The 12981-nt window shown below is 44.1% G+C and overlaps 1 protein-coding gene across 5 annotated transcripts in view; it reads right to left on the reverse strand.

The window, feature by feature from the left end:
* The window catches only part of Smarca2 (SWI/SNF related, matrix associated, actin dependent regulator of chromatin, subfamily a, member 2), a 167918-nt gene that overhangs the window by 20614 nt on the left and 134323 nt on the right, over positions 1-12981 (reverse strand). For 4 of the 5 annotated variants that reach the window (XM_057777157.1, XM_057777158.1, XM_057777159.1 and 1 more), the window contains exon 28: positions 4364-4581. In XM_057777157.1, coding sequence (XP_057633140.1) covers positions 4364-4581 — 218 coding nt within the window. Of the gene's footprint in view, positions 1-4363; positions 4582-6373; positions 6470-12981 lie in introns of those variants that run through there. The other variant, XM_057777160.1, reaches the window with a different exon arrangement.

Raw genomic sequence — 12981 nt, forward strand, 5'->3', positions numbered from 1 at the left:
CGCACCGATGGCAAGGGCATGTCACAGAGACTTGTCCTGGTTCCTTTGCAAACATGTGAGCAATAGTTTATGTCACATCTTAGGCTTACAGAAAAATAAAACAAAAAACGAAACCTCAGGAAGACAAGCAATACTTGTTTAAAGAACAAGAAGCAAGCAACGTTAATGATAAGAGCGTAGACTGCAGGATGGAGTTGCCCTGAGCTAGTGAACTCAGTGTATAGTGGCTGCTGAGCAATAGCACCACCGCTTATTAGCTCAAGGCCAAAGTTAGCAGCTATTGAGAAAAGACCTGCACGGTGCGTGTGTTACGTGTCCAACATCAGCGGGTTCTGTGTCAAGGATGCTGGAGAAGGCAAAGAAGCTCTTGAGCCATGTGCAGAGAACAGCGGTGTCCAGAATAAGCAAGCCAGCTACCCCATCCTCTCAGGGCACAGCGCGCAGGTGCATGTTTCAGATGGGTCAACACAAGAGTAGAATGCGTCTAAGGAGGGCTCTAAGTGTCACTCGGGGAATAAAAGGGTATGTTTCTACTTGAAGAAAGTTGCCAGTTTAGAACCATTTTAAAAGGACGTTTCATGAAACAAGTCTGGACGTAGTCTCTGAAAAAATTTGTAGAATAAACAGCTAAGATTTGGTGGACAGGATTTAAACATGGCAAAGGTCTACCCTGTCTAAGCCGATCCTGCAGCATCGAGAGGTTCCTCCTGAAACTGTGTCCCATGTGGGATGCATATCTGCAGGCTGGAGGACTTTCCATCACCAGTGCTGCTGTATCCAAGTCACCGGAGACCAGACCAGGTAAAGCCAAAGCCCAGAATTTCAAGGCTGTCCCTAGGAACCTGTCATTCCTGTAACTGCAGGCTGTTTCCTGCGACTTGAAAGAGCTCTGCTAGACCAGGCATCAGCTTATTTTCCATGGCAACTCAGGGCAGAGGGGCAATGGAAGATGAACCCTTTCCAAAGAAACAGAGTGTCCCGTGCCAAACAGTATAGAGGGTGAGATGGGAGCTTTAAAGGCCTTCAAAACAAGCAGAAGACAAAGTATGCCCACCAAGCCAAAACAAAGTCTTTGGTACAACGTGAGATAAAGGTTTTCTATTTGGGAGAAATAACAAGAGAGGAACCAGTAGCCATGGCCTTGTACTACCTAACCACCATCCATTTGTGAGTCACAGAGTCGATGGCTCTTCAGGGTCACATTTTTAAACTCTCATGCTTTGAAATAAAAAGCAATAAATAAACACTTAAATTATTATGTTAAGTCTTTGTGGAAATATCAAGCCACATCTGTCCCAGAATCGTGCAAGGACATTTAAACAACCGTTCTTGAGAGCTAATTAATCTTTCTTCTGTATCACTTAAACAGAGATGGAGGTCTCACGCAATATACTGCCCCGCTACATGGCCATTGGTACCCAAATACTGGATGGGTTTAGTGCAGGGAGCATTTTTTTCTTTAGATGGGCTGAATTACTGTATTAGTAACTGACTCTAATGCTGGAGAAACCTCAACACAGCAAGATGTACATTTTTTTTCCAGTAGGTTTTCTAAAAGGAACCAAAAATATGACACTGTATCTAATTAAGGCCCTCCTAATTTGAGCGCCTCCTACTTGAGAACCAAATTTGGTAAGAGAAATACATAATATAAATAGAGTCCGTTGCTTTTTCTAGAAGATCACTGACATGAAATATACACGGAACATGCAGTGGTGGAAATTTAGCATACGATCTCCAGAAAGTACCTAAAAATGCAGGAACTAACAAAAATGAGTCTTAGGTGGGCACTTTTCAAGGAGAACTCAATAAGCAAATAAATAAAGTCAGGAAAAGAGGAACGGCCATTAAATATCCACATGCTGTAATATTTAGATAGCCTCTGCCTACAGTACAACTAGAGACATGCTCAGAAGCCAGTTCCGGTGAAACCGCAGTTTCTGTTTCTGGCACTAAAACCATGGAAACCAGTATCAGCAAGGACACTTTCTTCTCTGGGCTCAGAGGTCCCTTCACCTGCTTTGATTAACTGCAAGCAGCCTGAAAGCTTGATTATTAATCACTAAACTATTCAAAGATTCTGGGGTTATATTAACTGCCCAGGACAACAATGCTAGAGGCTAGGGAAGGGCTCATTCTGCTGTGCGCACCGGGAAACTGAGGATCAGGGAAGGTAAAGAGTCTGCCAGCTCAGGGGCACCAGAGTCAAGGTTTAAATGTAGCTGAGGCTCACGGAGCTTGTTCTGGGAGCCGCTGAGCTCTGTCTGCCTCCCCAGAAATAAAGGAGTTACGTTCAGGTTCACATAGCTCTGTAGGTGGGAATGGGCTCTGGGGAAGTCTGTGGTGGTCATGTACACTAGGATGTCACAAAGGCAGCCAGCAGACAATGTAAATGAGCTATGCAAAGCCCGTCAACAACAGGCAGCTCATACTCCATACTGGGGGTAGGGATGGCGACAGCTGAGATCACCCATGAGCAGCAGGTGGAGAGAATAGTCATTTCTTCCCTCCTGCTGAGCCCCCCACTCCCGAAAATTGGACAGATGCTGCCATATTTTTAAGTTTTTCCAAAGTGGGGGGGATTGGTCTTGACAGAAACGAACCATTATGAACTTGCCTCCCCAACAACTATAATGCCAAACCAAACAATCTGCTCGCAACATGAGTAGGTGCTGACCCCATAGGCGATGAAAGACAATGGCATCAACGGCCTCTACTCAAAGGCCCAGTATTAAAATCTCCACAGAGTCCCTCAGTCCCTCTTAGCGTTACAGCAGACCCAGGTTAACTCAGGAAGCAGTGTGACCATCAAAGGCCTGCCAGAGACCCCCGGGCACATCTGGTCAGAGAAACAGATGTTAGATTCTCCTGACAGAATGGCGGAAGAAGTGAGAGGTTCGGGCAGCTCCCTACTTAGCTACAATTTCCTCACAGCAGAGGTCCATATGAGGTGTAAACCGGGGCTGAACAGAAAACCTTCAGAGTTACCAATCATTGGTTTGAACAAACAAACAAACAAACAAACAAACAAACAAATAATTCAAGCCTAACTCCAGGTCAAGAGTGGATGTGGGGTCAAGTTTCGCTCAATGGATTGTCAATGAGCATCATTGCACCAAGAAGATGCGGGCCGTGCTTTGGGCCACTTTAGGATATGTAAAAAGATGTCCACTGTTTCAAAAAGAATACACCGAAGCTGGATCAAACACAGGAGCGCAGAGGCTTGCTGGGTTGAGAGAGACAAGAAATTCTGACTCCAAAGGGACCTTGCTCCTCCTGTCCCCATCACGGTTCGGGAAAATGCCACACAGTCAGAGAGGCTTAGGAGCGAAACTCCTGATGGAAAGTTTTGTTTTTTTGTTTTGTTTTTTTTTTTTTAAAACTTATTGTGCTACTTAACCTTTCCAGCTACTTCTTCCTGACTGCCATGCTATACACCAAAGCTAGGAGGAAAAACCCAAATCACAATTCAGCCCTTCTCGGGCCATTCAGCGGGAGCACAGAACGGGAGCCTGGTGGAAATGGATGGTCTCTGAGAACTGACATCTACGACCATGCAATTTAGACAGCAGAGATGTCCGCTTCCAGTGGAAATAAGAGAGGGCTTTCGAAGGAAAATACCACTGCTTCAAAGGAAAGTCATAGCAAGTGACCCAAATCGACCAACTCCAACGGAGCCAAACTGGTGAGCTAGCACAGGGATGGCTGGCATTCTGCAGTGTCTCTGCCTCAGTTCCCAAATAATTAAGTTCACTGTTTAAAGTGGTCTTGCTTGTGTCCAGCACCGCCTTCTTATTGGTCACACCCAAGAAGTCCATGAAAGATGAGCGAATTTGCGGAAATACCACTGAGGACATATAGCGGTAATACAAGAGAGAAGACAGCTCCCTGAAATGCTCTAAACCCAGGCATTAGAAGGAGAGAAGCACAATAATTTTGTACAGGTATCTCCTTCTTTTTTTCTTTTTTTGAACAGGGCCTTTATTAACGTAAAAGATTTACCTTAAATACATCAGTAATTTTTTTTTTCAAACAAGTTAACTTCAAAAAAAAAAAAAAAAAAAAAAAAAACAAAAAACAAACTTCATCCCATCACCCCAAGAACTCTCTCAGCAGAGCTCCTGGAGAGTCCATTCCCAAATTAGATTTCTTTACAAAGTCTTCTAATATCATTTCCCATCACCTTAAACAACGCACCGCGAAACATCATACAAAATTCCACTAGTGGCCATTTTTCAAGGTACAAGGCAACTCACACCTTCGGGGACAAAACTGCAAATTAGAAAGAGCCCTGTGACCCAAGTGCGCATCTTCTTAATTCCTACCACTCATGGGCTTGGTGGGGAAGGAGCCACGCACTCACCTGTCTTTGTAGTTGATCACAGTATCAATGATGGCGTTCATCTGCTTTGTTAATTTTGGGGGGTTTGGTGACAGTTTCTCAGCTGGAGGGCGGCCTCTTCTTTTCTTTGCTTTTTCCACATCTTCCTTCACGGGTTCTTTATCCACATTTCTTCGTCTCTTCCTCTTCTTCAGCCGTACTTCCTCTTCCATTTCTTCCAAATTGCCGTCTTCGATGGCCTGTTGAAGCGGAAACGAAGGAGGAAAGAGATTCAAGTAAGGAAATAACCAAGACAAATCTACCCATACCTTTACAATGTAAGAGGCAGAGACACATGCATTTTGAATAATTAGAATAAAATGATACTCACTAAAACTAAAAGTAACCAGCCATCTATCAAGAAAGAAAGAGAGAAAGAGAGAGAGCCACCACCATACTAGATAAAATACATTTTTAACCTAAGTCTATTGTAAGGCCTAAATCATTAATTTTTTAAAAAAAAAAGGATGGCAGATGTTAAAGTATCTATACATTCAAGAGCTTGCATATGACTGACTCCACATAAAATTTATCTCGATATAAGCAAAATACTCTAAAGGCGTCATTATTGCCAGGACAGTAATGATAAACAAAACCAGGGGCACATGAAGAAAATAAAATAATCCCCTAAGAATGTATCTCTGCAGTCACAAGAGCCCCGACCTTTAAGCTTTTACACCAATTTATTCATGAGTCACAACATAAATCAACGATTCCATCCAGATTTTTGTTCTAACGTAGAAATGAGTAAACGGGAACAGACAGGAAGGATGAAGCCACACTCCTTGGTAGAAGCAGTGAAATCATCCGCTAGAGAAAACACACAACTCACAAACAGCAAAAGCACGTTTCTCCAATTACCTGCAAACGCTTGCTTTAACCCAGAGCCAGCAGCACTAATACAGAGAGATAATAAAATAGCTATAAAAACGGCCAGGTGTGAAGGGGACCTGTTCAGAAAAGGCTAAAAGAGCCACGTGACAGGACCCACAAGTTCAAACTTTTCTTTTTCTCCTGGTAAGTCTCGAAACTTATTAAGAAAAATTAAGAGACAAAAAGGAAAAAAGAAAAAAAGGGGGGGGAACAGACAAAAGAAAATCTGACCATGGAAAAGAAATTTTCTCTTAAAAAAAAAATTTTTTTAAATGACACTTTGAGATTGCTTTCTCACACAAATAACTGGAGTTGCTGCTTGTGCCTCCGGCCTCTCGCTATAGCCTCCAGTATGGAAATGCTAATCAATCCTCCCCTCGCTGAAAGAGCTCTAATCATAAGGCAATTACCTTCATTTCTCTACAGCACCAAACATGGCTAATATTTATGATCATGTGAGTATAACAATCAATATAAAGAGTGATTACAGCGCAGACATAATTTCTTTCACTTATGTACAATGCCTCCTGAAAAAGAAAGGTTTTGTGAAGAAAACCTGCTACAGAACACAACACAACCTGGCATGTTAAAAATGCCAGTGGGATAAAAAAAAAAAAAAATGTTTCCAATGCACTCTCCAATGTGCTAATCCACAGAAACAACATGCACACAGACAGAATCCTAAGGGACAGCCTGAGCCAGGCCTTAATAATCAAAAGACATTTTCCATCACGATTCTACGGTGTTCAGTTAACCACTATGAAGGAGGCGAGACCTGATGAGTTATGAAGAAAAAGGAGAAAGAAAGAAAAAAAAAGCTCCCCATTATTCCATTAATATTCATTTGCCTAAAAGCAGGACACCCACTACACAGCTAAACACACTGCAGCTAAGCAAAGAGAAGACAGAGAAATTGTCCCGCATATCTTGGGGGCTGAACATGCTAATCATAAATACAGCATGCAAGCCCGTCAACAGTTAATGGTACTGCTCTCCTCCAGCACCCAGCTGCACACAGAAAGACGGAGAACACCGGCTTTTGATGTGTTACACACCTACACATGCCTGGGATGTAGTTTCTACTGAATCTTCAAGACGGCAACGAAAAAGGATATTTACCTTACCACTATCAGCAGGCCGGCTATCGGAAATCACAGTTAGTGGGGACAAAATTAACAAGCCAGCAAAGCAGCGAGCTGCTAGTCTCTTCATCAGCTGATCAGGAAAAAAAAGAGAGCTGGGAAAGGCTATGTTTTCATATACAAGTAATTTTATTTTACTGAAAATTTAATACTGGAAGGATTGTGGATACTCAAATCTGCTGTTTCATTCTACCTACGACCAGGCCCCAAGCCTTCCTCCTCCAGCCTGTTTTAATATTGACAACTACTTATCATATTGTTCCCCCCCCTTATTATTCCAGGCGGCAGAATTAGAGATTTTAGCTCAGGTGGTTTCTGATTCTTGCTTGCATTTTAACAATTAAGCCAATAAGAAAACAAATGAATATTTAAATGTATTTTTAAAAGATTAAAGCAAGATATGCTTTTTGTTGTATTTTATGCTTCATCTTAGTCGGGTTTTTTTTTTTTCCTTTTTTTTTTTTTTTTTTTTCAGAAAAGATCTGCTGCGGGTTTGGAGCAGTCTAAAACGATTTTTAACACAGGAGAAAAACACCTCTCCCCCCCCAAACTAAATGCATGTAAGTAAGAGCGAGGTGCATGGTCTCAGCTTCCTGTATTTTAATACAGTGTTATTTTTCTCTGTAAAGAAAATCCTGAATAGCTGTGATACTTCACTTTCGGTTTTCAGACTGCAAAAATTTTTCATTGTTTTTCTTTTCAGTGGTTTCCGTGCGGAGGGGGGACGTGCTGAGAAGAGTATTTCTGCTCTAAACCCCCTCCCCACTTAATTCTGGAAAAGGGGGAGCAAAGCTTAAGCCTGGGATATTTGGACTTTAAAATCTCTGCGTCTGTGAGTACCTAAGAAGGGAAAAACAAATTAAATTGCAAACAGAACTAGTCAAACAAATTTTTATTACAGCTGCTAATACTGCAGATTCTTATTAAATTTAGGTTCTGGAGTTAACAGGAGAACACACAAAGTACTGACCATTATTCCCCTTAAATTAAGGTTTTTATGCAGGAATGCAGAGAGCTACAAAAAAATCTTCCCTCCTCCCCAAAGACCCGGAACACATCTCTATGCAGGGTTCAGGTTCTGTGGTTTCTATGGGAAATCAATTCCCTCCATATTTCCCAATGCTTTTCGTACTTCAAGAGTTAGACTTAAGATTTCTCTTGCATGTAAGGGAAATTACGGGGGCTTCTCTGCTTTAAAAAAAATATTATTTGTTAAGCTAGCTCAACGGACAACTTAGCTGGGGGGGGGGGGCGGTATCAAAAAAGAAAAAAAAGGAAGAAAAGAAACCAAACAAAAACAAAACAAAAAACTTGCTACACAAAGCTAAAAGTATTACCCCCAGAAAGAATTCCCTTCCAAACCTTTTACCAGCACAATAATGAAATAAATCACAGGAGCAAACCCCCAGTTTCCGACTGGTGACGTGTTGCGCACGAGTGCGAGCCCTAACTCAACATACAGACGGCTCCCATGCTGAACTGCCTCTAGATTTAATGAAGTGAATAGGAAGGAAGTCGGGGGAAAAAAAGTGTACAAATAAGAAATTAACACTTTCCTTCCCTACCTAAATGGTGAGGCACAACTACAGGGAAGTTTGGTGAGGTACCTCTTTCCTTAAAGGCACACTGCACTCATGTGGCTCCGGATGTCACGAAAGAACCCCATATGGTGCTAAAAAGGCCCGGCCAAGTTAAAAGAGTTAAGCATACTTCAGCCTGCGGGTGTGCGTGTGCGTGTGTGCGTGTGCGTGTGTGTGCCTGCCTGCTTTCTTTCTTTCTTTTTTTTTTCCTGAATGAAGCTGGAAATTACGCCTTCCTCCACTGGATGGCAACCTTCTTCCCCCCACCCCCTTCCTTTCTCGCTTTCCTTTCTTTCTTTCAATTTTGCTCAAAAGAAAAAAAAAATACGTTTTCACGAAACAGGATGTGCATGCAGAAGCAAGGGAGGGACAGGCTTGCTCTCCAATGATTCTTAAGAAAGCAGCAGTTCTGATGAAGATGGGCAGGAGGCGGCCATGCAGGAACAGCCGCTCTGGAGCAGACACTGGACGCTTGCAAGCACATGGCAGCCGCGGTAACCGGCCACACGTGCTGGCTTCCATCGTGGCTCTCTGTCATCCTGACACACGCCAACTACATCTCCCACTGAATGACGGCAGGTCTAGAAAGCAGGCATTATGCTCCTTCTCAGCTGGGAGTGGGGTGGGGGTTTGAGGTGGAGTTACACGTGACGTCCCCCCATCACAGCGAAGCGAATGCGCAATTGTGAATAGGTAAACAGGGGCATGTGAACAAAAAGGCAATCTGCCCATTGTTCCCACACTTGCCTCTAAATGCACCAGATAGCGTGGCAGGGCCCCCTCACCATGCCCCCCCATCTCTAGATACATACAGCAATTATGGGAATCACTAGACTATCAATGGGGGGGGGCAAAAACAAAACAAAGGGAATGTTCTGACAGTAAATCTGATATTTGTTGTACCCCATCCCTAGTACGAATTTCTCTTTTTCCCCTGGGTGGTGGTGGAGGCTCCTCCTTTAGGGACTCTAGTTGGGGGGATGGGGGCGTGAGAGAGGGGAGTGGGGGGCGTGGAGGGTGGGGGGGCGGGCAGAAAGAATGAAAGAGAGACAGAGACAAGACATATACAGAGGAGACACAAGACATACATATACACAGAAAGAGACAGACAAGACACACACATACGGGGGGGGGCAGGGAAGGAGGGAGGGAGGGAGGAGAGATACAGAGAAACAAAACACGCATACATGGGGGGGGCAGAGCCTCTGCATTACAGAAAGGATGTGAAGAAAAACTACAAAACAACTAAATAGCAGTGTTTATGGGGACAATTCATATCTCCAAAGCTGTGGGTAAAATCCCGAGAGGCTAAATCAGGTTCCTTCAGCCCCAAGACCCTGACCACTAGGAACACAGACATGATTCCCAAACCTGAAGAGTAATGCTAACAACCAAAATGTAGAATTTTCAAGAGAATTTACAGTTCCATCGGGAGGCACGTTCTTATAATATGAAATAGTAACAACAAAACTGTCTTTCCGTCACAGGGTGTAAGAGCGCGCGGGTGCTAGATCTCCAGACCTAGGACCTAGACCAACAGCTAAGGTTTCGATTATTATCATCTCCAAAAGCAAAGACTTAAGAAAGGTGTACATAAAACTGAATACCCTCCAGGGAAATCCTCCAGACAAATACTGCAAGCTGCCACTCACAGGACAGGAGCTCAGTGATCACCTGGGCTGCAGGGTTGGGGCCAATAAAGGAGCCCTGCTGTTGACAGCTGCATACGATTTGCCATGGACTTCACTTTGCTGACATGTGAATTTAAAATGGTGAGAAACAAACCTTCTGTATGTAATCTTACTAAAAGAAACGGCTTTAAAAAGTCGAATCCTCTGCATGTTGAGAAGAAGAATCCCAACAACTGCAGGCCCATCCGTGTCGCCACCGCCTCAGCACAAAGCGCGTGCTACAGGGACATTTTTGGCTATTTTCCCATGGAACTCACATCTTTCAGTACTCTAACAGGTGGCTCGTTCAGTCTTGTCCTGCCCAGTGACTATAAACCCTCTCAAGAAGCCCTACTTATCCGGTTACCTCCAACCGTTGTTCCTGAGGAAATGCCCACTGATGTAAGAAAATACCCACACAGAGAGCATACCTGTTCTCAGATTGCCTGTTTGCTAACAAACGCCCCTCGCATTGTCAAGAGATGTGTTAATCTGAAGCCCAAGCAGCTCACAAAATGGGATTCTACCCACATGATGGTAGAATGGAGACTGTGACATGATGGATGGATGGATGGATGGATGGATGGATGGATGGATGGATGGATGGCAGGCACATTTGTTCAATGGGCAGACCCCCATTTATTGAAGACAGGTGTGGGCATGGAGCCCACATTGGTCTTGAACTGGTCATCATCCTGCCTCAGCCTCCAGAGTGCTGGGATTATGGCTTATTTTGCGAGCATTTGTTGTCAGACAACTTGAAAGTCACCTGTACTTGCAGCTCTCCCTGACCTGGACTAAAATGCTGGCCCTCAACCTGGATGGGAAGCAAGCAGTCGTGGCATACTGCCTTTTCTGATACAGTGAGTTTTCTAATTTCTGTTCAACAGCCTCAGGTCACTATGAGAGCCAAGTGAACCAAGGTATTCCCTGGTGGCATAGGAGGCCATTTAAAGAGCTGGGGTGGATGCAGGGTAACAAAGAAAGCCGAGGTATGTAAGTACATCATTTCAGTGTGGAATTGAAAACAGGAAAGTTAGTACAGGAAGAGGAAAAGCTATCCCAGGCCACCAAATCCACGAAGAACCCACTCACAGGCAGAGTGTGATGACACACACTTGTGATCTCAGAACCCTGGGAGACTGGTCACAAGTTTAAGGCTGTTTAACCCTGTGCTACATGCCATGACACCCCCTCATCCTCCCCCATTTCACCCCACCCCCACTTTTGAGCAGTTTGAAGCTCAATGCTCTACTCAGGAATAACTTTTTATGGACAGACACTTCCAAAACGTCTGGTCCCAAGGACCCCACCAAACACACAAGACCATTGAGACTGAACTTATAGCCAGGCACATGCAGTGTCCCAACTTATGGAGCAGAACAAAAGAATCAGAGAGTCTGTCACCCTGAGAGATCCTTAGAGGAACAATGGGCAACAAGAAATGCTGTTCAACCTTTGTGTCCCAGGACCTCTGATCCAGCCACTACCAAGTCACACTTTGCTGAGACCTCTGCCCATTTTTCCCCTGAGCTCTCCAGGAAGGCCTAGGTCATCTCTAGTTCAAGGAAAGACAAAGAGCAGGGTTTTTTTGGTGTAACAAGTCATTGCTTACTGAGGGTAACTCTCATTAACAATGACAGGAAAAAGTGCATTGATTAAGATTGTAACCACACTTGGAGATTACCCAGGAAGATACACCAAGACACCTTCACAAATGCGAGGCTTGTGCCAAACCATCTCTACCAGGTGTCTCTGGGCTGGGCTGGTCCAGGAGAGTTACTGAGCCCTGATCCAGGGTCACATTTTACTACCACATGACAAGTTCTCCTGCCGAGGCACTCACTCATTGGGGATGAAAGCATTAAAGCAACGAGCCTGTGCTAAGAATGGGGCACTTGTTCTGCTTGAATCAGATGCAAAGAATGCTCATGAATAGCCCAATAAGGAGGGAGGAGAACACACACATAAAACAACACAAGACATCAAAGTGTAGTGGTCTGAGGCTCTCTGAGAGAGGAAAGCCCCAGCCTCAACCCCAGTAAATCTTAAGCTATAGCAATGCCACTAAGGCTCTTTCTGTTTTTACGTTCGGGTTTGTATCTGTTCTTTGAGGAATTCACTCAATGTGCTTCGAATGTATACACTCCTTTCCCCAACTTAGAAGAGGTTCTTCTACAATCTTTATGTCATTATAGTTTTCCGTCAGTAAATCAACTAACTTCTGCACTTTTGCCTGAATACCAAATTGTCTGGGAATTATTATCACTGTGGTCTTCCATCTAGAGGAGAATGCTCAATGTGAGCCACAAGTAGCTTCCTGTTCCTAGTGCAATTTAAATGGGGGAAAAATAATGTTTTGATGTCTTTACTGGGATTTTACAGCAGTCGGTCTATTTCTAGATGGGGTGTGCGGTACCTCCACAGAGGTCCAGGACTCCTGCAGGCATCTCAGATCTCCTAACACAACCACTTTCGCATTCTGAATTACTTCTTGTTTCTTCACTCTGTACTTTCACCGTTAGTGTCTAATCCTCTCTTTTGACAATGTTGGTAAACTAGGACACGGGTCTATGACTGGGAGACAAGGAGGCGAAGTCCTTCGAGGCCTCACATGTGCCAGTGGCCAATTAGACATAGACAAATCAGCAGCAGCTTTCAAAGAGTAATGAGCCTCATATTGAGGCTCAATTCACATTCACCGTGAATTACAGCTGAAAGGCTAGCTACATCTGTACGTTATACACAACAATTCATAACTGCTACACCCATAATTATTTGATCCAAAATCCATCAATTGGGGTCTTAATCCCCAATACCTCAGAATGTGGAGACAGGACCTTTGGAGGGGTAATTAAGACAAAATGAGCAAGATGAAGTCATATGAGTGAGCTCTGATCCTATAGGACTGCTGTACACAGGTACACACAGGACCGTCATGGGGAAAACAGATGGGTGTCTCCAAGACAGAAAGGGGCTCAGAAGAAAACCAAAGATGCCACACCTTGATCTAACATGGTCAGTCGCCAGAGCTGTGAGGAGTGCCAATGGTTTAAATCATAGTCTGTGGTATGCTGTCATGGCTAACTGATACAGTATGGCAACTGAAATGTCCTGTTGGGAAGTCGTGCTTAATTGTGCCACCATGATGGCAATGTGTACCTACTGGCACAAAGCGAGTCACATGTGTGCACACCCCTTTGAGGAAGTGATGACAACCTTTGTCTTTCTGGCCGTTCGTTAGGCTAAGAAGAATGGCTCACATACTCCATACCTGCTGCCTGGGCAGTCATGTCCTAAGGCGGTCAGCTTCTCCCTGCCCCTGTCTCACCCAA

Source organism: Chionomys nivalis, chromosome 8, assembly GCF_950005125.1.
Source record: "Chionomys nivalis chromosome 8, mChiNiv1.1, whole genome shotgun sequence".
Taxonomy (NCBI): Eukaryota; Metazoa; Chordata; class Mammalia; order Rodentia; family Cricetidae; genus Chionomys; species Chionomys nivalis.